General features: G+C 57.1%; 1 protein-coding gene across 1 annotated transcript in view; it reads left to right on the top strand.

Annotated features, from left to right (window-relative positions):
* The first annotated feature begins 4,709 nt into the window (after positions 1–4,709).
* EPHB1 (EPH receptor B1) overlaps positions 4,710–22,236 on the top strand; it is a 309,194-nt gene continuing 291,667 nt past the window's right edge. The window contains exons 1-3 of the mRNA XM_062182316.1: positions 4,710–4,737; positions 5,053–5,078; positions 7,131–7,193. Coding sequence (XP_062038300.1) covers positions 4,710–4,737; positions 5,053–5,078; positions 7,131–7,193 — 117 coding nt within the window. The remainder of the gene's footprint in view (positions 4,738–5,052; positions 5,079–7,130; positions 7,194–22,236) is intronic.

Below are 22,236 nucleotides of genomic sequence, written 5' to 3'. Positions count from 1 at the left end.
ATTGATCTAAATGCTTTCCTGCTGCCCAGCATCCCTTGGGGTTCCCCTTTTTCTCTGCCCTTGTCTGTCTCTCTGTGCTGCTGGTCTGGCCAGGAGGCTATGCCCTGCACCAGAAGAGGAGGCCCAGTCTGCAGGTGTGTTTAAAACGCCCCATACCGCCTGGTGCCTGCCCAGCAGCCATGCCCATGTCGGAGGGCAGCCTCCCGGGTGTGCCTTGCTGTGGTCACTGCCCCAATCCGCCCAGCGTGGCCTCTGCCTGTTTTGTTTTGTTTGATGCCAGAGAGGGCTGGAGTGCTCTGGCCAGGACCACGCGGCCCCAATTTCTTCTTCCTTCTCTGCCTGTGGCTGTGTTTTCAGGCGTAGGTAGGGTGGGGAGGATGAAGGAGGGAGACTCAGCCCCCCTACACCTCCAGCCCGGGGAGGCGGGGTGAGGAGCATACATGGTGAGTGGCAGCGCCTCCCGTGGACAAGGTCAGATCCAGAACCCGCCCCATTTCCTTGAGGCGCATTTCTTCGCCATGACTCACCCATGCTGTGGCTTCTTATGTTTGGGATAATGAACTGAGCCTTGGAACATGAAAAAAACAGGAGGAACAGGGCATGGGCGGGAGGACTGTGCTGAGCGGAGGTCCTTTAGAAGAGCGGATTTCACGGTTGTGTTTCTAATCCGGAGGCCTGTGCCGACTCACGCTGTCCGTCAGTCACCCAGCAGGTGCCTCCCAGTGTCCAGAGGCTGGTGCCTCTCCCCCCCCCGGGCGTTACCACACAGCTCTCCATGGAGACCTCTGTAAGAGCAGCTTCCATCCCCTGGCGGGTTTGCACTTGCAGAGGCTCAGTCAGTGTTGGTCAAATGCACGTTCTGAGGAAGACACAGAGCATCCTTCCGGGCTGAGGGCGGGATGCAGGAGGAAGACACCCTGTGTGGTACCGGGGACGGCTTCGGAGCTCACACGTGACTTGGTTTGCCCAACTGTGCAGCTGGGACTGGACCCTGGTCTTCAGGGTTATGGACCACAGATGTCGGAGGCATCTGACAAAGCTCAGGGTTGCATTTCTGTTTCTGAATTTGTGTTCTTGTAGCACAGCTCATTGATAAGAAGGAGGCTTATCTGTCTGTCAGCCAGCATCCCCGACCCGTCATCAAAGCTGCATCTTCCTTCTGGTCCCTGGACTTGGGCTGCAGCTCTGGGGCTCAGCGGAGACACCCTGTGCAGGCGTGTGTCTGTGGGGACCCACAGTTCCGATTGGGGCTCTCTGGCTCACGTTCTGTGCACGGCTCCACTGTCTTCCCATGGTCTCAGAGCATGGATGTATGATCCCGCACTTCTTCCTTCCCCTGACAGAGATGTCGGTTCTGGTTCTTTGTTCATGTTCTAGCTAACAGTGCAATGCACATCTTCACCAGACAGGGGTTTCTTGTTTTCCTTTGTACAAATTCTTGGGAGTGCAATCACTGGGGAGTTGGAGGACCTCTGATTCTCCAAGGCTTTCTTTAGCGTGGCCGTGTTACTCTCCCCAAGGTGAACGATTTAGGTTGGTACCAGAAAATGAGGCCTGCAGCTGCATAGAAGGTAGTGCAGACGGGGCTGCTGGTGAGACTCCAGTTCGGAGGTGGTCGTCGTGGTTCCAACATGCAGGGATGAGGTCCTGGCCTCAGGCATGATGGGAATGCAAAAAATTACACAGCTGGAAAAATACCAGAAGGTAAGAACTAGTGGAACAGGAACGATTTGGTAAGAGACTAAGGGAAAGGACGGAATCAAAGCTCCGTTGCTCCGAGCTTTTACACCTGTGCTCCAGGAGAGGGTGACTGACAAGTTCAGAAGGAGTCAGTGTGAAGGAGACGAGAATTGACTTAGGGAGAAGCTTTGGGCAGGGGTGGGCACCAGGCAGCCGGCGGGTGGAAGGCTTACTTGCAGCACTGTCTCACTTCAGCCTTTTGTAGCTGTGCAGAGCATGGCGCCTGGGCCTGACTCGTGCCCTTAACAGCCTACAGGCAACCAGCGCCATCCCAAACCTGAGCCTGCAAAGCGTCTCCTTCCCATGGTCCAGGCAGACTGCTCCAGACCAGTTCAGAGGCATAGGCTGGGATCCCAGAGAGGCCGGTCTGTGCTGGCAGCCGGGGGGCTGGACATGGTGTGATGTAGAAACTTAGACCCTTGGGTGCTGGGGCCAGGGGGCTGTGAACTGGGAGGGTAATGGACCCCCTGAGGAGCCAGGAGTTCTGCGTCTACAGGATTGGGTTTGCTCAGCAAGCAGGATGTGGGGACGCATGGAGACCTCGGGGAAGGCAGAGGGCCTAGCCACACGCACTCCTGGCACTCAGCACCCTCTGGATTTGGGATGGGCAGGGGTGCTGTTTAATACACAGCCTGTCTTGTTTCTACCAGTGTGGACTTTTAGGGCACCTGTGTGTGTGTGTGTGTGTGTAGGATGGGTGGCAGGCCTGTGCTTTCTATTTTTGTAAAAGAATGTTTTTATTTACTTGAGGGGCAGAGTTACAGACAGAAGGAGAGACAGAGAGAGAGGTTTTCCATCCGCTGATTCACTCCCCACATGACTGCAATGACAGGAGCTGGGCCAACCTGAAGCCAGGAGCCAGGCGCTTCCTCTAGGTCTCGCATGTGGGTGCAGCGTTCCACGCGGTTGGACCGTCTTCCATTGCTTTTCCAGGCGCATTAGCAGGGGAGCTGGATCTGAAGTGGAGCAGCCGGGACCCCAAGTGCCCATATGGGATGCCGGCACTGCAGGTGGAGGTTTAGCCTACTAAGCCACAGCGCCGGCCCAGGCCCTGGCCCAGTCCCCATGCTTTCAGCAGCCAGGGCCTGAGGCCAAGAAGGAGGAAGTGCCAGATGCCCACCTGGCTCCATTCACTTGTCGTTCTCCTCTCTGCTCCCAGCTGCTCCCTATGACCCCACCTTCCTGCCACTCACTGAGGCTGGGATTGAAGACTTACCTGCATGGTTATTTGCTTAGTGTCTGCTTCCCGCTTGTCGGCAGCTCCCCGAGGGCTGGCCTGTCTGCCTGTCCTCAGCTCTAGTTCTAGTGCTACCCAGTGCCTCCCTCCCCACAGGAGCCGCTCAGAACACCTTTGCGAATATCTGGAGGCTTTTCACCACATTTTGTAGCTCCCTTCCAAGGACGCACTGAGAGGGTTGCAGGGAGAAGTGGGCCCCTCCCCGCCATGCCACGTCCACGGTGTAGCTCACCCCTGACTGCTTACATTTGCATCCTGGGACCTTGCTTCTAGACCTGCGCTGAGGTGTGGCTTTAAGGTTTCAGGAGTCCCGGGGCCCGTGCAGGGAGCCCCTTCCTGCTCGGAAGGCCTGTGGGCTCTCCTTGTTCATGACATGCCAGCCGCTGCTCAGAGGAGACCTGGAAGCTGCTATTTCATCTGTGTTGTTGCTGCTGCATCGTTGCCACTGCGGAGGGACATTGTGTGTTGGCTGAATGTCTGATTAATGTGTCCCCAAGAAGAGCTGCACGAAGATGGTTTGTTTATGTCTCTTTCCTCCTGATGAGTATCTAATTTTTCCCAAATGTCAATACATCCAAAGGTGCCAATCCAGACAGGAAGAGAAACTGCCTGCATACCTGGATAGCAGCTGCCTCTGCTTCCTCTGGGAGGCTCAGAGTGCCACCCTCCCCAGAGCCCCAGGTGGGTAGGTGTGCCCTGAGGGCTTGCATACTGTGGCCTCTGCAGAAGATGTTTTCCCTGGAGCATGGGGTCTCTCTCTGCCAGGCTTCCCGTGAGCCCCGTCTGCCTCGGGTTCTTGCCCGAGACCCCTCTGTCTCCTCTCTCCATCACTGTCTTTCTCATGCCCCCTCTGCTTGGCAAAGCTCTCCCTCTTTTTCCCTTTCCCTCTGGGGAGTCACCCTCGATCTCCATCCTGGGGGACCAGTCAGGTGCACAGACACCACTGCTTCCTCCCTGAGTCTGCCCTTCCCCATCAGGGACCACAGGAGTTTCCCTTTGCCCACTCGCTGTGGGAGTCTCCCTGATTGTCCCTGCTGGACCCGGCTCAGCTAATTTTGCCCGGTGCCTTGAGTTTTCCAGTCTCCTCTTCATGGGCTTGGTTAGAAGAGGGTGTTAGGCGTTTCTTTGCTTCTTGTCTCCCCCTGACAATCCCAAGGATTCCACTAGAGCACACACTAATTTTTCTTCCTTGCTGGATCCCCAGATCATGGTATCCCTCGATCTTTAGACAGCAGCTTACCTATCGTTAGCTATCTAATATCATCAAACTTCTTATAGGTACCTTATAGGGTTCATCTCGATTCTCCTCTGTCAGATTCTTTACACAGCCAAGGAAACAGAATCTTGGAGTGACTAGGTTATCGTGACAGTAATTCTGTGTGTTTTGTAGTCCTTTATCTCACTCATCCGTCTCCCCCAACAATCTAGTACGCTAGCCCTTTCTGCCGAGGGGGAGGTGGGGGGGAGACAGAGACAGAGACACAAAGAGGCAGAGTAGGGGGAGACCGTACAACATGAGCGAGGGCGCCTCTCTCTCCACGCTGTGCTGTGATCAGACTTGCTGCCCACTGTCTGCCCTGGGTGTGCGCTTGCTCACTTCTGCCCCCCGGGCACTGCGTAAGTCCTCCCAGAGGGCAAAGCCAGGTGGTGGGCGTGGGCGCCACAGTCGTGTCCCCCGTAGGCATCTCCGGCTGTGACAGCAGCACGTGCCCTTCCAGCTGCTCTGGTCCCCATGCCACTGTTTGCGAGCAGAAGTGATGGTAAATATTTAATTGTGCTTCCCCCATAACTTTCTGCCAGAACTCTCAATATGCTTTATAAATGCAAATGAGCGCCCGCTTCCTCTCCGGGGAGATGTAAGCCTCCTCAAATCACTTTTATTCAGCCCCCACCAGAGCATAATGTCATCTTGAGGAGCGGCCTGTGCCAGGAGAGAGAGCGCCCTTCATCACATGGAGTGCGCGGCTTAGGGGCTGTGCTCTTCCATCTCCGCGGTGGGCGGGACGTGGAGCAGTGGATTCCTCCTGCTGCAGCTTCTGCCCAGTGGAGGGGGCTGGGAAGCGTCGGTTAAGCAGGAGATCCAATCGCAGCCCTGGAGCAGGTGCCTGCGACCACCACAAAACCTTAAATCGCACTTGTGGGCTTGACGGAACAAATGCTTCCTTGCCATGTTTGGAGTGATGGTTGATCACCTCTGGTTTTGGACTCTGTCTCGCACCACCTGCTCACTGTGCCTTCAACTGGATCCTGCAGTGAGGGAGGGGCATGCATGATTCTGGGGGCTTTTGTGGCTTCTTGGACTGATGAGCGAAAATCATCCCCCCACCTCGCTCCTCTCCCACCAGGGCTGCAGCCGAGGCTCCTGCAAGCCTTGATGTCCTGGTGGGCCACGTGCTGAGGTTCCAGGCGGCCGGCACAGGATGCCAAAGCCACGTGGCTTTGCAGAGAGCAATGCCCCTTCCTGAGCCTCAGTTCCCCACTCTGCGTGCGGGTTCCGTTGCCCTTCTGTTGCTACAGAGCCTCCTGGAGTGGCTTCTGAGAAGTGTCTTCTGTAGATCTGGGGTGTGATTATGATCATTATTAGTGAAGTGGAGCTGGGGCCGGGGCGGGGGGTGCGGCACAGGAGGCTGCTCTGTGCAGAGAACAGCCTCCCCGTCTTTCAGAGCTGTAGGGGAAAACCGGCTGGAGAAGCCTGCCCCTGTGTCTGGGCTCTTTCCGCTGCACACAGAGTACGCCTCTCCAACCAAACCCAGACTCAGCTTGGCCGAGACAAGACAGCTTGCTTTAGTGACTTCAACTCCTTCTAGAACCCAGTGAGAGTCCACTATTCTGCTGGGGTGGGGGTGGGGCGGCAATGCCACTCTGGTTCCAAGTAGGTTCATAGTGTCCAGCTGTGGAGGAAGGTGCTCCCTGACCTGCTGGGCATCTACTGGTGCCCATTGCGACACATGTACCCTACCTGAGCTTGCTTGTGACCCACGCAGGTCCCCCTTGGTGGCTCTGGTCCCCTTCATTAGACAGTGTGCCCTCTGGCTCTCTGTGCTCCATCAGTGTCCTGTCGGTTTGGTAGGACCCACTCACTGCTCCCTCACCGTGCTGGGCTGCTGGATGTCCAAGGACTTGTGCCCTGGTCGATGCCAGAGTCCTTCTGTTTCCTGATGGGGCCAGGGTTTCACAACTCTGCAGTCTGTGGTCACATCTGCTCCCCGACGAAGGAGCCTGGAATGGTGGTTCACATGGGGAGGACAATACAGGGCCACAGAGGGAAAACACGCAAACAGCACATCCCTGGTATTTCACCTACTGAGAGAGAGAAAGAGGGAAAGAGAGAGAGAAGGAGAGAGAGAGAGAGGTCATCCATCTGCTGGTTCACTCCCCAGATAGCTGCAACAGCCAGAGCTGAGCTGATCCGAAAGCAGCAGCCTGGGTCCTTCCAGGTCTCCCACATGGGTGTAGGGGCCCAGAAAGACTTGGGTCATCCTCCACTGCCTTTGCAGGCCAATCAGCAGGGAGCTAGATGGGAAGTGGAGAGCTGTCCCTTTCTGTGATCAGAGAGACCTTGTTAGCCAGGATGCTGGCTGCCGCCGCCACCCTCGCCATCTCGTCGCTGGCAGTAGCTGGCTGCTGGGTTCTGAGCCGCTCCTTGGTGCTGTGGGGGAGCCCTTTTGCCACAACCGAGTGAGTCCCCAGCAGAGCCCTGGGGAGGGAGGCGGGTGGGGATGGCCATGCCTTGGGAGAGGGGTTGCGGCATCCTCCAGGGGAGGCAGAGGAGTGTGTAAGAGGAGAGAGGAGGCTGAAGGAAGAGGCTGGAGAAATAAGCCAGTGGGTAGGAAGAGGACAAGAAAAAGGCACCCCGGGAAGGCCTGGGGAACTGGGTCCACACAGCCCCGGGAGGCCTGTGAGCACAGTGGCCCAGGAAGAAGCTGGATCTGTGGGGTGACATGGTGGGTGTGCAGACGGCTTCTGGAGAGCTCCAGGGAGAAGTCTGTGTCCAACTCTGCCTGGAGCCGCGCCGTCTCAGCCTCCTTCTCTCTCGGACGCCCAGGGCTCCTCCTAGCCCCGGCGTTTTCTGCCATCCGCCACTTTGTGAGCATAAGGGCCACTGTCTACTGATCCCTGGACTCACCAGTTTCTGTCTTTTTGTTCTGCAGAGACGCTCATGGACACCAGGACGGCTACTGCAGAGCTGGGCTGGACAGCCAATCCCGCCTCGGGGGTGAGTCAGACCGCCAGCTCTCAATCCGCTGCTGCCCCGGGCCTCCAAAGGGTGGCGGAGGGAGCAGAGCCTACCTGGAGCAGAACCTGTGGGGGCAAGAATAGAGGGAGGAAGTGCCGCTGTGCCGTGCCCATCTCCGAGAGGCAGCCGCAGGGTCTCAGACCTGCGATGCTCCCTAGTGAGCTGCTGGGGACCATCTGCTGAGATAGTCCTCCTGCAGAGCTGGCCTGCAGGTGGCTGGGGCCTGGGCTGTGTGCGCATGGCGCAGTGGCTGCTAAGGGCTCACACTCAGACTGGTGGCATCGCAGGGGATCAGAGCTCCACCATGCCCACAGGGAAGCAGAGAGGCAAGGGCATGAGGGAGGGGCTGCCCCTTAGCAGGGCTAGTCTCTTTCACCTGGAACTCACCCTGAGAGACGTTCTCCACTTGTCTGATGGCCATGCACCTGACCAGACACTCTCCCGTGTGGCGCTGGAGAGTTTGGACAGCAGCTGTGGCACAGGGCTGGGAGGGAGACCGGCAGCCTTTGCACGACTTTGGAGAATGAGTGTGACAGCTGCTGAGTGAAGAGTCGAGAAAGATGTCCTCAGTAGAAGACTAGCTGGTCCCGAGGAATAGGGTCACGCAATGCTGGGGGTAGGACTGGAGGTGGGGATCTGTGTGTCAGGGGTCGGGCAGGGTGCAGGGGAGAGAACTGGGGCTCAGGGCTGGCTGGGACCGTGGCCTGATAGGGAGGGACCATGGACTGTCATCCCCAAGCAAGGGAATTGTGTTTGATCCTGGAGGTAATAGGGAGAACAAGTGGTTACACCTGCTCCTAGGGTGATGGGGAACAGTTGAGAGAAAGGCATTTCAGAGTGTCCTTCAGCTGTCTTGGGTGTGTCAGAGAATCAGATTAAAGCGTCGTGGGGGGTGGTTTGGGAGAAGCTAAGGAGGAGGAGCTGGCATCGGGTAGCCTGTGGTGGGTGGGAGAGAAAGTCAGGAGATGAGGCTGTGTCCCTGGCTCAGGCATTGGCCAGCTTTGGGGCTGAATCGAGAAGGGGGAGAGAGCAGGAGGAGGAGCAGGTGCGATCTTCACCCCAGCCAGGGGGTGAAGTAGGGCTGGGGCAGGGGGCCAGGGCAGGGGGTGCCCTAGGCTTCCTCGTCTGCCCTGATCTTCTCTCTGTGCCTGTGCCTGCAGCCTGGGGGTGATCAGCCTGGCAGGGCCGAATCGCATGATGACCAGACCTGACAAGCTCTTGTGCTACCGGAGGGCTGGTTCCTTCCCATGGGGACACTCGAGCCCCGGGGGCAGGCATGGTCTCCCAGGCACAGCGTCATGCCCAGTGGGCAGGGGGAGCGAGATTCAGGGTGAGTTGGCATTCTCCAAAGCAGGGAGTAGGGTCCCAGGCAGAGGCTGCCCACTCCAGCCCAAGTGCGGACCCTGCCGGGGCACTGGGGGTGGCTAGGAGACCGTCCCACTTCTGCCTGGGACTTCACACAAAGCGGACGGGCAGCAGCCCTTCCCGGTCTCCCCGATGCCAGCAACTTGCTGTCTCTTGCTGTTCACATGGTTGTTGGCAGGCATCGCTGGGGATTCTCCCCCTTGATTTTTGTGCACAGCGCCTGCCTTCTTTACGCTTTCCCATCTCGCTTTGCTCCTTGTGGGGAAGCAGTCCCCGCTGAGCGAAGCCCTTTAGAGACAGCAGCTGCCTGGGCCGCTCTGTTTCGCTCCTCACTTCTGCCAGTCCCAGGGCGCTTCTAACGGGAGCCTATAACCAGGTCTTTCTTCTGCCGGCGCCCCGAGAGTTTCTGAGCCTGTCTGCTTGGCAGCAGCCGGAGGGACGGTGAGACTGGTCTGTGGCCTGGGCTGGGCCTCTCTGGTCCTCTTCTCCCCTCCCTGTCTGTGGCTTCCAGCTCTGCAGGCACAGCAGTGCTCCCCAAGTTTGTGTCCCTGACCTGGGCTCACACATCCAACTGCCGCGCCTTTGCTGGGGTGCTCGCGGGCGTGTGACCTCAGCACCACCGCCTGGCGCCGCCTGGGCAGACTCCACCTCCTCTTCCTGCCCCCAGCCATGCCCGTGGGCTCCCGCTCTGACCTGAAACCAAGCCTTCGTCATCCCCGCTCAGAGACCCGTTCCTGGCATCCCAGGCAGGATTCACTGTCACAAGTCTTCCCGGTGCCAGCCAGCTTTCCCCAATGGCATCAATCACAGTGGAAGACTTTGCTTCTCGAGCTCTTAGGGCCGGGTTCATTCCCATCGCCTCTCTCCCCTTCCAGCCCCATGACGCCCTCCCCAAGGCAGGACTCACATCAGGTTCACCACTGGACTCCACGGATAGCTGCCGAACGTTTCTGACTGGGGCAAGTGTGTCCTTGGAGATGAGGGCGTGGGGTGGGGAGTACACGTGGGTGGGAAGGGGCTGAGCTCCGTCTTGGGCGTGCTGAGCTCGCAATGACTCTGGGTATCCATCGGAGTGTGCCCGGCACCAGGCACCAACTTAGGGGCAATGCACTCACTCAGATGGCAGCCCCGAGTGCAGGGAGAGGCTTCAGGCTCCCCAGGAGAATGAATGAGGAGAGGAAGAGGTGAGAGCTGTGGAGAAATCACATGTCAAGTGGCGAAAGAGGAGCCTGAGCAGGTGTGACGAGGGAGGCAGGAGAAACCAAGAAGGCGTCCTGTCTTCCAGGCCAAGGGAAGGCTGCCGAGCGTTCCCACTGGGTTCAGCGAAAGGACCCGTATGTTTGGCTTCAGAGGGCACCAGGGCAGGAGGCCCAGAGGCAGGGGTTGAAGAGGCAGAGGCGGTGGAGGTAGCAGTGTGTAAGGGAGGGAAGGCAGAGCCGGGAGTCGAGGCGCAGGAGGGCTGTGGGCGCCTTTACCTCTCGGGGGAGGGGCTCCTGTTGGGTTGAAATGGCAGGACAGAGTCCAAGGTGCCCACAGAGAGGTGAGAATGCTCCAGCTTGGGGACAGAAGCCAACATATGGAAAAGCTTCTCAACGTGGTGGCTGCCCTCTGAGGTCAGAGGCCAGCTTCGGAGAGTGAGTGAGGGGCGGAGCAGAGTCGAGTCGACCCCTCCCAGGAGCTGGGGAGAGGCGAGGCCTGTTCTGGAGGGGTACATGGGCTGAGCAGCGGCTGAAGGGCAGGCATTGCTGGCAGCCCCGACCTGCAGCCCCCTCCAGAGGCCAGGAGACGGTGGGGTGCTGGAGTGAGCCAGGGTTATGGCTGGACGAGAAAGAACGCTGGGACAAAGGGTGCGGAGCTGAGGGCATTGACGGGAGGTGATGGGCAGGTTGTATCATGGCGTCTACAGATGGAAGCCAGCAGGCCTGACCCTTGGGATCAAGTACAGGGGCCCTGGGAGGGGGGCGTTGCGGGGGCTGTAGGACAGGGGTGGGGGCAAGGCTGAGATGGGAGGAGTGGAGGCTGCGGCCTTCAGTGAGGGCTTGGATTTGAAACGTGCACAGCCCTGCTGGGTGGAGAAGGGCTTGGGAGTGGGCCCAGGACGGGGGCTGGAGGGACAGAATGGGGTCACACCTTCCGGGAACCCAATAGTGGGGAGCTCTGGGGGTGTGGAAGGGGCTCCCGGGCAGCAGAAGGCCTCTCTCTGCAGTCAGGACTCCGCGCATGTGAGCCTGAGATGGGGGGAGGGAAGGGGTGGCCCGGTTCTGGGGGCCTGGAGGAAACCGGGCTTTCCCACGCAGAACAGGCGCCACAGCCAGGAGGCCCAGCTGCCACCGCAGGGGGCTCTCTTCCCAGCGCATGCCCGTGCGGCAGCTCCCCAGAGACAGCCCAAGGGACTCTTCCTGTTGGGGGACTGCCTGGCCGCTTTGCTCTGTAGTGCTTGAACTGCCAGTTACGCAAAGGGTAGCAACAGGATGCCCCGTGTGCACGCGGGCCCCACGTCCTTTTCAGCAACACACCTGAAAACCTACATAACATTAACTTCTCAGACCAGAACATCTTTATGCCCCCAGTTCAAACCTCTGTTTTCTAATTGACGAGCAGCAGCCTGCCTTTACCTTTGGCCTTCAGGTTTAATGTAAATCCTGGTGAGCAGCGGGAGGAGGCGACAAACACATTCATAAAGTGACAAATGCCAGGGAGGAGCTGTGTGGTCCCATGAAGGGCTGCCTGGGGCCCCTCCCTGTGGTCCCTGGTGACCACTTCCCCAGGCTGCAGCCCTGGCCTGCCCACCACGTGTCAGGACCCCTGAGGAAGCACGGGCAGTGGCCTTCATGGTTACACTGCTCTCTTGGATGTGGACTCTCGCCCTCCTCCCTAACTCTCGCTGGCTCCCGGGTGCCAGCTCTGCTCGCATCCCCTCTGGGGCCCTCCCGGGTGCCCTGAACTTGCACTCAAGTTGGGTCTATACAGTGTTCACTGTGGACCTCATAGCACCCCGTTGGCAGTGAATATCTTTATAGAGAGCATCCTTGACCACATGGGCGGAGCCACTTCCCTGAGATCAGAAGGACGACAAAGCATGGGGCGCCCAGAGGTAGGTCACTGGCACTTTCGGGCGCTGGCTGTGGAGTATGAGACGGACTAGCCCAGGAACCTCTGATAGCCAGGCGTGATCACCTCGCTTGTCGGGAATCCCAGCCCAAGCCCTTTCACTTCGGAAGAGGCTGGCCAGGGCTCATTGTCTGTCTGCCCTCGAGCCGCTGACGGGCGCTGTACGTCTTTGAGAGATGTGGCCTGAGTGTGACCATCCACCCCAGCGCTCCTCTCCCAGGAGCACTGGCTTTCCAGGCTCCAGCTCCGCTGGGACCCTGGGCATTGAGCACCAGGGCAAGGGGACTTGTAGGGGGACAGAGTCCTGGGCCCAGGTCAGCCAGGATCAGGGTGAGTCAGCTGTGCTTGTGGGCGTGTTCCGTGTGTGTGTCCATGTATGTATGTGTGTGCCTATGTATGTGTAAAAATTATGCCTGGATTTCAAAATGTTTTGCACCAAAATAAACTTGCCTATGAACTTTTTGAAGTTCCCTTGTACACACACACATACATACACAAACGTACACACTATATAGATACACACATACATAGACATAGACACATACACATAGATACACACATACATAAAAAGTTCATAGGCAAATAGAACTAATAGGTATATTATAATATTTTGAAATCCAGGCATAATTTTTTCATATTTAGCATTTCCATGAGCTTTTACCCTTATATGTATTTGTGCCTCTGTGTATGTACTTCTGTGTGCATGTATGCAATGCCTGTATTTGTCTCTGTGTAGACATGCACATGTGTGCCTACACTTCTATCTGCGTGTATACAAAAGTACATCACGAAGTTCGTGGGAAGTGGAAATAAAGAATAAGTGTTTTGGTGTGACGTGTTTGAAATCTCCGTAGCTTTCCACGATACACATTCTGCAGGAAGCTGTTGAAGACCCGTGAGGCATGGATTTGAAAATCTTGCCCCAAAGCAAACATGTCTTTCCATTCCAAGTTTTTGAGTTACAGGTGCGTCTGAGTGTCTCTGTACATGTGATGTGCACGTGTGTGCGTGTGTGAAGCGAGATGCACTGAGCTCGCTTGAGCTCCCAGAGGGCCGGGAACGCGCTCAGCGGTGGGAGGACGATTGGGCTGAGCGAGGCTGCGGGAGCAGGAGCAGGTTGCAGTGGGGGCGGGGAGCCGTGTCCCCTCTGGCACACCATATCCCACGGGAGACGCAAGTCCGTGAGTGCAAGCACGCCAGGCCCTTCATGCAGACGTCTGTGTGTGGGCCGGCTGGTCCTCCTGCGGCCTTTGGCTGTGTCCTCTACTCCACGCGACCCTTCCAGAGCCCATCTCCCAGGAATCAAGCAAGCACACCCAGGAGGGCAATCACTCTCCTAACCCCCCATCTGCTCCAAGGCCACGTGAAATCAGTAACAATGTATCTGGTCGGACTGGTGAGAACTTCAGCCAGCGGGCTGCCTGTGGGGCCCCTGCCCGTGTGCACTGCAGTTTCCTCCTCTGCTGATGGGGTGGGGCCGTGCCGGCCACACCAGGGCCAGTGCTGAGCTCAGTTTGCCTCGGTGAACACTTTGGGAACCTTAGCACCACCAGCCCTTTGGAGGGCTGAATTTTCTTTTCTTCCTTTGATGATTCAATCATGCTAATTAAGACAGAAAAGCCTGAGCTAAATCGGGCAAATCAAGAGAAATGTAGCTCTGGGCAAAATGATTTTGTGAATGGAATTTCACGGATTGAATTTCAGTATGTGCCGGGACCAGCAGGGCAGAGGGGGAAGAGAGGTTGTCCTTTCTCTGTCTGAGCTGCTCCACATCCCTAGAATCAGTCTCTCTCCTCTGCTACCTCCGGTCTCTTTCTCTTCTCGTCTCTCTCCTCTCCTACTCCCTTTTGTTTTTACCTCCTTGGTGCTGGTTTCATGCTGCAGTTCCTCTTGATCACAAGATGTTTGCAGAAGCTCCAGCCCTTACAGCCTCTTCCCTTCATATGCCCTGGGGAAGAGCAAACACCTCCTCCTGGCCCCTGGAGCAGAAGCTTTGGAATTAGCTCTGGTAGGGCCTGCTGGGCTCAGCTTGAATGCCACGCCCGCTCTGAACCAGTGAGTGACATCCGGTGTCTACTCCCTGCGTTGTGCAGAGCCTCCTGGAAGCCCAGGGACTAATGGGCAGGAGGATTCATGGCCCAGAAGGAATTGAGATTTAGGTGCCAGAGAATGGGGTAGATATCAGAAAGAGAAAAAAAAAAAAAAACTTAACTCCATAGGAAGACCCTAAGAGACATATAGCCGGGCACCCATTACTTCTCACAACAGATCCCTTTTACGGAGGAGGAAAGTAAGGCACAGAGCAGCTGGCCAATAGCCCAAGGTCCCGTGGCCAAAAAAGTGTGGTTGCACCTGCCGGCAGGTGTTCTGAGGGCGGCCTCCAGGGAGGCACTGCGCGGTGACGCCACCGTGGGCTGCTTGTGCTCAGGTTCACGTCTGCGAAAGGGTTTGTTTCTCATGGTGCGAGACCCGGGTGGTTGCCGTTCCGGGACCCGCTGCGCTGCCCAGGAATTCGCCAGGCTTTCTCAAATGAGAGCGGCCGCGGGACCTCGGGCCTCCTCCTCCCCGCTCAGGTAAGCCACCGAGCTAAGCTGGAGCTCCCCGCCCGCCCGGGGCCTCCCACCCACTCTTTATCTTTTTCTCTCTCTACCCAAAGGCCTGTAATTAGGAAACATTAGCGGGCTCAAAACAGCTTTCAGACCTGAAACATCCTCTGTAATTGCACTCCGCAGAGCTCTTCCCTGGCTATTAATGTCACTCTTACGAAGCAACGAGGAACAAAACACCCCGCGGCACTTAAAACATTTTTTTATATAATACGCGTCTTTTAGGAGTGGAAGTTTAAAATCACCTGCCTGACAGAGCCAGTGATAGACAGAGGTGGGGCGGGGGGAGGTGCTCAGGACCAGGGCCAGGGGGCGGGGCCTCCTGCAGGAGGTGGAACCTGTCCAGGAGGGTCCGCCCCCCAGGGGAGGGCCCCACAGGGAGGGCCACAAGGCCACTGCTCTGCTGGCCTCCTCCTGTGCCCTCATGGGAGCTCTTACTGGAGACTTGTGTGTGTGCCTTTAACATGGGCATAGGGAACAGACTGGCCTTGTCATGGCGTAAGTGACATGATGGTGTGAATATCATCGCTTGTGGCAATGCACTGGGCGTGACTGCAGGGACCCTGAGCCTGGCTTAGCTTGTGTGGGACCGAGGACGGCCCTTGAGTGGCACTTCCGTCTCCAGCCAAAAGTAGAGGGGTCACTTGGCCTCAGTCCTACTCCGTGTCTGCTCCGTATCATAAAGGAGTAAGCCCGGGACGTGGGATGGATGTCCTGGGTTCATTTCCATTTTCTGGCAAGTTCTTGCCCATCCCGGGGCCCACCTCGTGCCTTCCTACCACGTGTGATGGAAGGTCCTATTCAGAGGGTGACTGGGAGGATGTGCGCTTGCCTTCCTTCTGTGCTTGTCAGGCTGCTGGCTCTGGCCAGGACCGGGAAGGCCGTGGCTCCTGTTTGAGCGGCTTAGCTGGCATGAGACGAGGGAGGGAGCTTGGGGAAGGAGGGCCCTCGGAGATACCCGGTCAGCACTCCGGCATCTCTGCGGGCTTGGGATGCTGGCAGGGCCCTCGGAGGCTACGCCCTGTTCTTAGCAGTGGTGTCATTATTATTATTAATAATAACCACTGCTCCCGTTCTCCATTCCTGACGTACTGACTCAGTGCCAGGCCTTGAGCCTCACCTGTGTTATCGCAGTGGCCTCTGTGCAGGACCCTGTGAGGGGAGGCGGCCTTTCTCCCGCTTGGCACAGCAGTCCCTGTGGCTCAGAGCCGTCAGCTCACATCGCAGGACTGGCAGCGGTGTCGCTGAGGCTGACCCCCGCCCCGGGCCAGTCTGATCACGAAGCTCACTCCTGTACCTCTGCCCCCAAAGAAGTGTCAGAAAGGGATCTCACTAAGAAACCAAGGGACGCGTGGGCAGCAAGGAGAGGCTAACGGTTCCCAGTCCCCTGCAGAGGGACAGGGTGGGTGTCAGAGCCATAGACCCATGAGTGACGCACGTGGTAAGCATTGATGAGTCATCCTTTTTGAACCATTTATTTATTTACTTATTTGAAAGGCAGAGCACCGGAGAGAGAGCGAGTGAGTGACAGGGAGACACAGAGCAAGAGCTTCCATGCACTGGTTCAGTCTCCAGATGGCCGCATAACAGCCAGGCTGCACCACACTGAAGCCAGGAGCCAGAAACTCCATCCTGGTCTGTCACACAGGTGGCAGGGGCCCCAGCACTTGGACCATCATCTGCTGCCTTCCCAGGGGCATTAGCAAGGCGCTGGACCAGAAGCAGAACAGCTGGGACTCAAACCGACACTCTGATCAGGGCCACCGGTGGCACAGGTGGCGGCTTAACCTGCTGCGCCACAGGCTCCCCAGCCCCGACACGGTTGAGTCACATTTTAAAGCAAGCTCTATGGGGGAGGGAAGCTGGAGCAGGTGGTTTGTGACCTGTGGGGTTTCAGGGCAGAGACTGTCAAGTCCAGAAGCCCCGTTCAGGAGCAGGTGAGCCCTGGCCCTGAGCGGAGATCCGCAGGAGGATGCCTTTGGATGAGTGGCATGGGCCATGCCCCGCCCTCTAGGCCTTGGCAGAAGGTCAGGAAGTGAGGACTCCCAGGAAGTGAGGGCTGGGAGGGAGCCCAGGTGAGCTGCTGGGTCCCACCCTGAGGCTCAGCGCCCGTTCCATGGAATGAGCGGGCCCTTCTTCCATCTCAGGGCTCCTCTGCTGCTGGAGGGGACTGGGGCCCCCATGACAGCAAATCTTCTCCATGTGCACCGGCCCACCCACCGTCTTTCTGCTACAGACATTGCCCAATGCTACAAAGGACAGAAACAGGAGAGGTGCTGGACTCAACATTCCAGCTGACTGGGAGGCTCTGCCTTCAACCCAGTGCAATGATCATTACATACAGGTGCAGACAATTAATTATGCGACAGGCAAGGGGAGAGCCTGCCGCGTGGGCAGTTCTTCAGGTGGTGGGGTCCCGTGTATGGCTGGCCACGTCTGCGTGGGGTGTGGGGGTAACTGCAGGATGCAGGTACAGGAATTGTTAGATTGAGCTCAGGTATCCGGAGTAGCTCAGGTGCAAGTCACAGGTGATGCTGGCCCCACTGTGCACGGTGCTGGCCAGGGTGGGCTTCATCCGGGAGCCACATTTTAAAGGGATATTGGAAAAACTGGAATGCGTCTAGTGAGGGTTGGCATTGTCATTTGAGCCCTGGTGGTGGGCCTGGGGACCTCAACCCAGACGTGATCCGAGCCACGTACAAGAGGCAGAGGAAGGAGATGGTCTCAGTGGGGGCAGAATCTTCCCCAGGCTTCCCAGGTCCAAACTACAGCTGCTGTCCCAGGACAGCCAGTGCCCTGAGCTGGCTCACCCACTGTGGTTGGGATCTCACTCCACTGGAGGTGGGCAGGTAGGGGGCGGGCTTCTCCGTCCCTGCCAGATCTGGTTTGCTCGCACCCTGAGACAGGGAATTTGCTCATTCCTGAGAATGGGAATGAAGCCAGGAGCTCCTCCCTCCTGCCCTGGCTGTCTCTCTCGTCTCCGGGGCAGCCCACCCGGCTCTAGCCCACAAGGGCCGTGTGCAGTGAGCTCATGGGATGAGAAGCCCCTTTAGCTTGGCTTGAAGATGGCTTATACAGTGCATTCTGAGCTGCAATGCCCCCTAGCAATGCCATCAGTCTCTCCAGGGGCAGCTCTGCTCCTCCATAGTGGAGCCCAGGCCTGGGCAGAGCAGTGTCAGACAGCTGGGGCCTGGGGCCTGCAGCTCCCACCCCTACCTTGTTCGACAAGGCCATGTTGGGCAGCAGTGAGAACCACATTCAATCGACAGCTTAAGATAATCACATGTGTGAAGCACTGGGATAATGGCAGCTGAATACCCTGCCACCGTTGCCATAGTGACCAGCCAAGCGCTGGTTCCCTCCTTTTTTTTTTCCTTTCTTGTTTTCTGGACCTCCTTGTTACAGGGCTGGCTGGTGGGGTGGGGGATTGAGTTTGGGAAATGGGAAGGAGGAGGAAAGGGGGAGGGGAGGCCCAAGAGGGGCAGCCCATTATATGTTCTTTAAATACCCCAGCTGGAGGTGTTTCAAATCTCAACAGAGACAGAGAGAAACAGTGTCTTAATCCCCAGCTCCCTGTGAATTATTTAAAGGGATCTTGTCAGAAGGATGAATTTGTCACTGTTGCAGTGTCAACAGCAGCAGCAGCTGTCATGCTGGCTGGCGGAGGACCCCACTCCAGGCAGGTCCCCAGTGTTGCTGCATGGTGGAGGTTACAGTGGCTGGGCGGGAGGGGGGGATCGTGGACAAGGAGCCCCCCGTCCTGGGGCACCAGGCTGCGGTGGCTCCCCTGGCATGCTGGCAGAGACCCGGGGCTGAAATGGGCCGGGTCTCAAGGAGATGTGTGCTGTCCAGCTCGGGCTGGCAGCTTCACCCTCCAGCAGTGAGGGGTGCTTCCTCTGATCCCAGGTGGGCAGGGATGGTCTGTGCTCACCCGGCCTTCAAGGGGTGGGCACACCCAAGGGAGGGCCGTGGCCAGTACCCCCCACCACACACAGGTATACACACACGCACACGGAGGCGGGCACAGGTACAGACAATGCAGACAAGCTGGTGAGGGCTCTGGATGGTGCATATCATTCACTGTGCAAGAGACACGACTTTCAAGGAAAAATCGCGGAGAGAGAGGGAAAGTGTGTGTCTGTAGAGGACCGACCGTGACTTGGTAGAGGCCCTTACGTGGGATTAAGTACCTTGCAGTTTAGCCCATTGTCTAATCCTCACAACCACCTTGCCTGGTAGGTAATCCCTGTGTTGCAGAGGAAAAAACCGAAAGCCTCAAGGATATATATTTTTTAAAGATTTATTTATTTATTTGAAAGTCAGAATCACACACAGAGAGAAGGAAAGGCAGAGAGAGAGAGAGAGAGCTCCTCCATCTGCTGGTTCACTCCCCAACTGGCTGCAACGGCCGGAGCTGCACTGATCTGAAGCCAGGAGCCAGGAGCTTCCTCTGGATCTCCCACATGGGTACAGGGGCCCAAGGACCAGGGCCATCCTCTACTGCCCTCTGAAGCCATAGCAGAGAGCTGACTTGGAAGTAGAGCAGCCAGAACCCGAACCGGCGCCCACATGGGAAGCCAACACTGCAGGTGGCAGCTTTACCCACTACGCCACAGCACCAGCACCCCACAACAAGATTTAAAAGACTTATGAGTGGGCCGGTGCCGCGGCTCAATAGGCTAATCCTCCGTCTGTGGCGCTGGCACACCAGGTTCTAGTCCTGGTCGGGGTGCCGGATTCTGTCCTGGTTGGTCCTCTTCCAGTCCAGCTCTCTGCTGTGGCCCAGGAAGGCAGTGGAGGATGGCCCGAGTGCTTGGGCCCTGCACCCCACGGGAGACCAGGAGAAGCACCTGGCTCCTGGCTTCGGATCAGCGCTGTGTGCCAGCCATAGCGGCCATTGGGGAGTGAACCAATGGCAAAGGAAGACCTTTCTCTCTGTCTCTCTCTCTCACTGTCTAACTCTGCCTGTCAAAAATAAAAAAAAAAAAAAAGAAAAGAAAAAAAGACTTATGAGTGGCCATGCAGCTGCGCTTGGTTGACTTCAGAGCCTGGGAAGTTAACCGAGGTGCTAACCTTGGGATGGCCATGACCGGGGCTCTGGGTTCGGCAGGCATCCCGCTGTGCTTCTTCACCCCAGCCGTTTTCTGTTGATCGTGGACACCTCCTTCCTGGTCTTTGGGTACACTCCACCTGGGGCTGTTCCCTCCACCTCTAGACCGCCTTGCTGCCCTTCCCCCCACGCACATTGCCAGTGGGATTTCACGCAGCTTTGAGCATGCCCGGGAGTGTCTTTGCTGTGAATCGCTGGCTCAAGGCATTCACTGCTTGGTGCCATTGCATCGTGGAAGCCCATTGCCTCGTGGAAGCCCTTTTAGGGTTCCGGGTGTTGAGAAGCAGTGCACTCCAACGCGGCCGTCCTGCTCTGTAGACGCCTTGTGGGGCCGTGGCAGTGAATGGGGAGCCATTGTTGTCCCCCCAGCTCCACACTTCTGGGAGGTAAATAAGCGGATTGAGAGGTGACCCAGTGCTCAAGTCCTCGGGGAGTCATTGAGTCTGTGCTGCCTTGGTTGGTTGGCGAGCTAAGTGATAGCTCCCTCTGGGTTTGTAGGAGTTTATGCCCCACAGACCACGCTGCACATTTTAATTAGCCTCCAGCTTGTCTGATATTGGAGCTCGTGCAGGCTTAGTCGCCTGTCCATACAGGAGCTTCGTCCTTGGGGTCCAGACCAAGAGCAATGAGGAAGTTGGTGACGGTGGTTCCAGCTCAGCCCTGAGCCCTTTGCTGTCCTCATGAAGTTCTGGCATCCTGAGACGCTGGGTGCAGCCCGGGTGGGCTCCAGGGGTGCCATCTGCCCCCAGGTGGGAAGTGCCAGGTTGCATTTCCATTTTGATCTTCCCCCCTTGCTGGCGGCAGCTTCCCTATCACAGCTGTCGTGCCCAGGTACACACAGCTGAGAGGGCCGGAAGCCCGGGAGCTGTGTCCAGTCGTGTCTCCAGGGGTCAGACAGCATGGTGGACAGCGGTCAGGGATTGCCAGCTCCTGAGAATCTGCTGCAGTGAGCCCAGGGGAGAGCAGGAGAGTCCCAGAGTGGAGGAGAAGGGGGCTGCTGGCCGTGCCCCTGTCTGGGTCTGTAAGGGGGAGGCGGAGGGGCGGATTTTGGCGCTTCCGTCCCGTCCCGGCCTTCTGCTGATCACAGGGTTGGGTTGTTTATGGAGGGTTTGGGTGGTTCCCACACCCTGTGACTCAGCTCTAGTGGCTCCTGAGGGGAGCTCTGTCGTGATGCAGATGTTGGCAATGGCGATGATAGTAATTGGCACTCCGTGAATGGGGTTCTGTGCAGGCACAGCGCTGACGACTTCCTGCCCTGATCCTCCTGCCTTGGCAACGCCCTGCAAGGTAAACAGTGTTTTGCAGATGGGGAAACTCAGGAAGTTGTCCCTGGTCACAGAGCTGTCACTGGCAGAGGCGGGCTCCCCTGCCACCTCTCTCCCTCCACTCTCCCCTTTTTCTTTGTTCTTCCGCAGCCATGCTGGCTTCCTCCAGGCTTTCTTGAGATTGCCCCAGGCCACGCCCGCTCTGGAGAGTTTGTTCCTGTTGCTCCCTGCCTCTTACCTGGTCCAGCCTGGCTTGGGTGTGTCATTCAGATCTCTGTTCAAAGCGAGGCTTTCCCTGGCGGCCCCACTGCCCGCCGCTCCTCTGCTTCCAAGCGTCTTCATCCTCGCGTGATTTAGCACAACTCGGCTTCCTCATGTGCTTGTGGGTCGTGCGATTAGAACCTAAGGTCCCTGGGCTCTCGTCCACTGCCCCAACACCAACACCAACACCTAGAGTCCCACGGGATGGAGATGCTTTACTGTAAAAATGACATTGTTCAACTGTTAGTCTGCGCGACTCCAGAGTAGTAATCACAGTGCTAGTGATCATTGCTGATAGTTATTAAGCGTGTAACCCGAGAACCTGCAGAAAGCTGTGGGAAAACAAATTGAAAGCGAAGTTCAGGAGCAGACTTTTAGCCTGCTGGTTATGACTCCTGTGTCCTACATTGGAGTACCTGGATTCGTGTCCCAGCTCCGGCCTCTGGCTCCAGCTTCCTGCCAGTGCAGGCCCTGGGAGGCAGTGGGGAGGGAGGGCTCAGTTAGCTGGGCTCCTGCCACCCAGGTGGGAGACCTGATTTGTGTCCCTGGCTCTTGGCCTTTGTCAGGCCCAACCTGGGCATTGCAGGCATTTAGAGAGGGAACTCAAGGATAGGCGCACTCTTTCTCTCTCTTTCATTTTCTGTCTCTTTGGCTCCCAAATAAATAATAAATTTTAAAAAATGAATTAAAGAAGTTGGGTTTGAAACAAATCAGAATAGCAGGGTTTTTTTTTTAAAGATTTATTTATTTATTTGAAAGGCAGAGTTACAGAGAGAGGGAGAGAGGGAGAGAGAGGTCTTCCATTTGCTGGCTCATTCCCCAAATGGCCACAATGGCTAGAACTATACCAATCCGAAGCCAGGAGCTAGAAGCTTCCTCCAGGGCTCCCACATGGATGCAGGGGCCCAAGGACTTGAACCATTTTCTACTGCTTTCCCAGGCCATAGCAAAGAGCTGGATCGAAAGTGGAGCAGCCGGGACTCGAATGGTGCCCACATGGGATGCCAGCACTACAGTCTCAGCCAGTTTCAATTACTTCATTCCCCCTAAACAAAGGTGTCCAGAGAAAGTGGCCCTTCCTGTCCAGGCCCTGTGGAAATGGCTCATTCATGGAGGCTATGATGATGTGGCATCGCAGTTGCCACTGGTCATTCTGGCAGGTGGGGGCATTGCAGTGGTCCAGAGAGGGGCCAGTTATCAAGAAACCTTCCACATCTCCATGCTCAGAACTCTCTTCACAGGCTCAGCATCAAGTCAGCCTGAATCTCATAACTTCATTTTTGAGCAGTCAATATTCTCTCTTA

This window comes from Lepus europaeus, chromosome 2, assembly GCF_033115175.1.
Source record: "Lepus europaeus isolate LE1 chromosome 2, mLepTim1.pri, whole genome shotgun sequence".
Lineage (NCBI taxonomy): Eukaryota > Metazoa > Chordata > Mammalia > Lagomorpha > Leporidae > Lepus > Lepus europaeus.
This window is presented reverse-complemented; position numbering and strand designations above follow the sequence as displayed.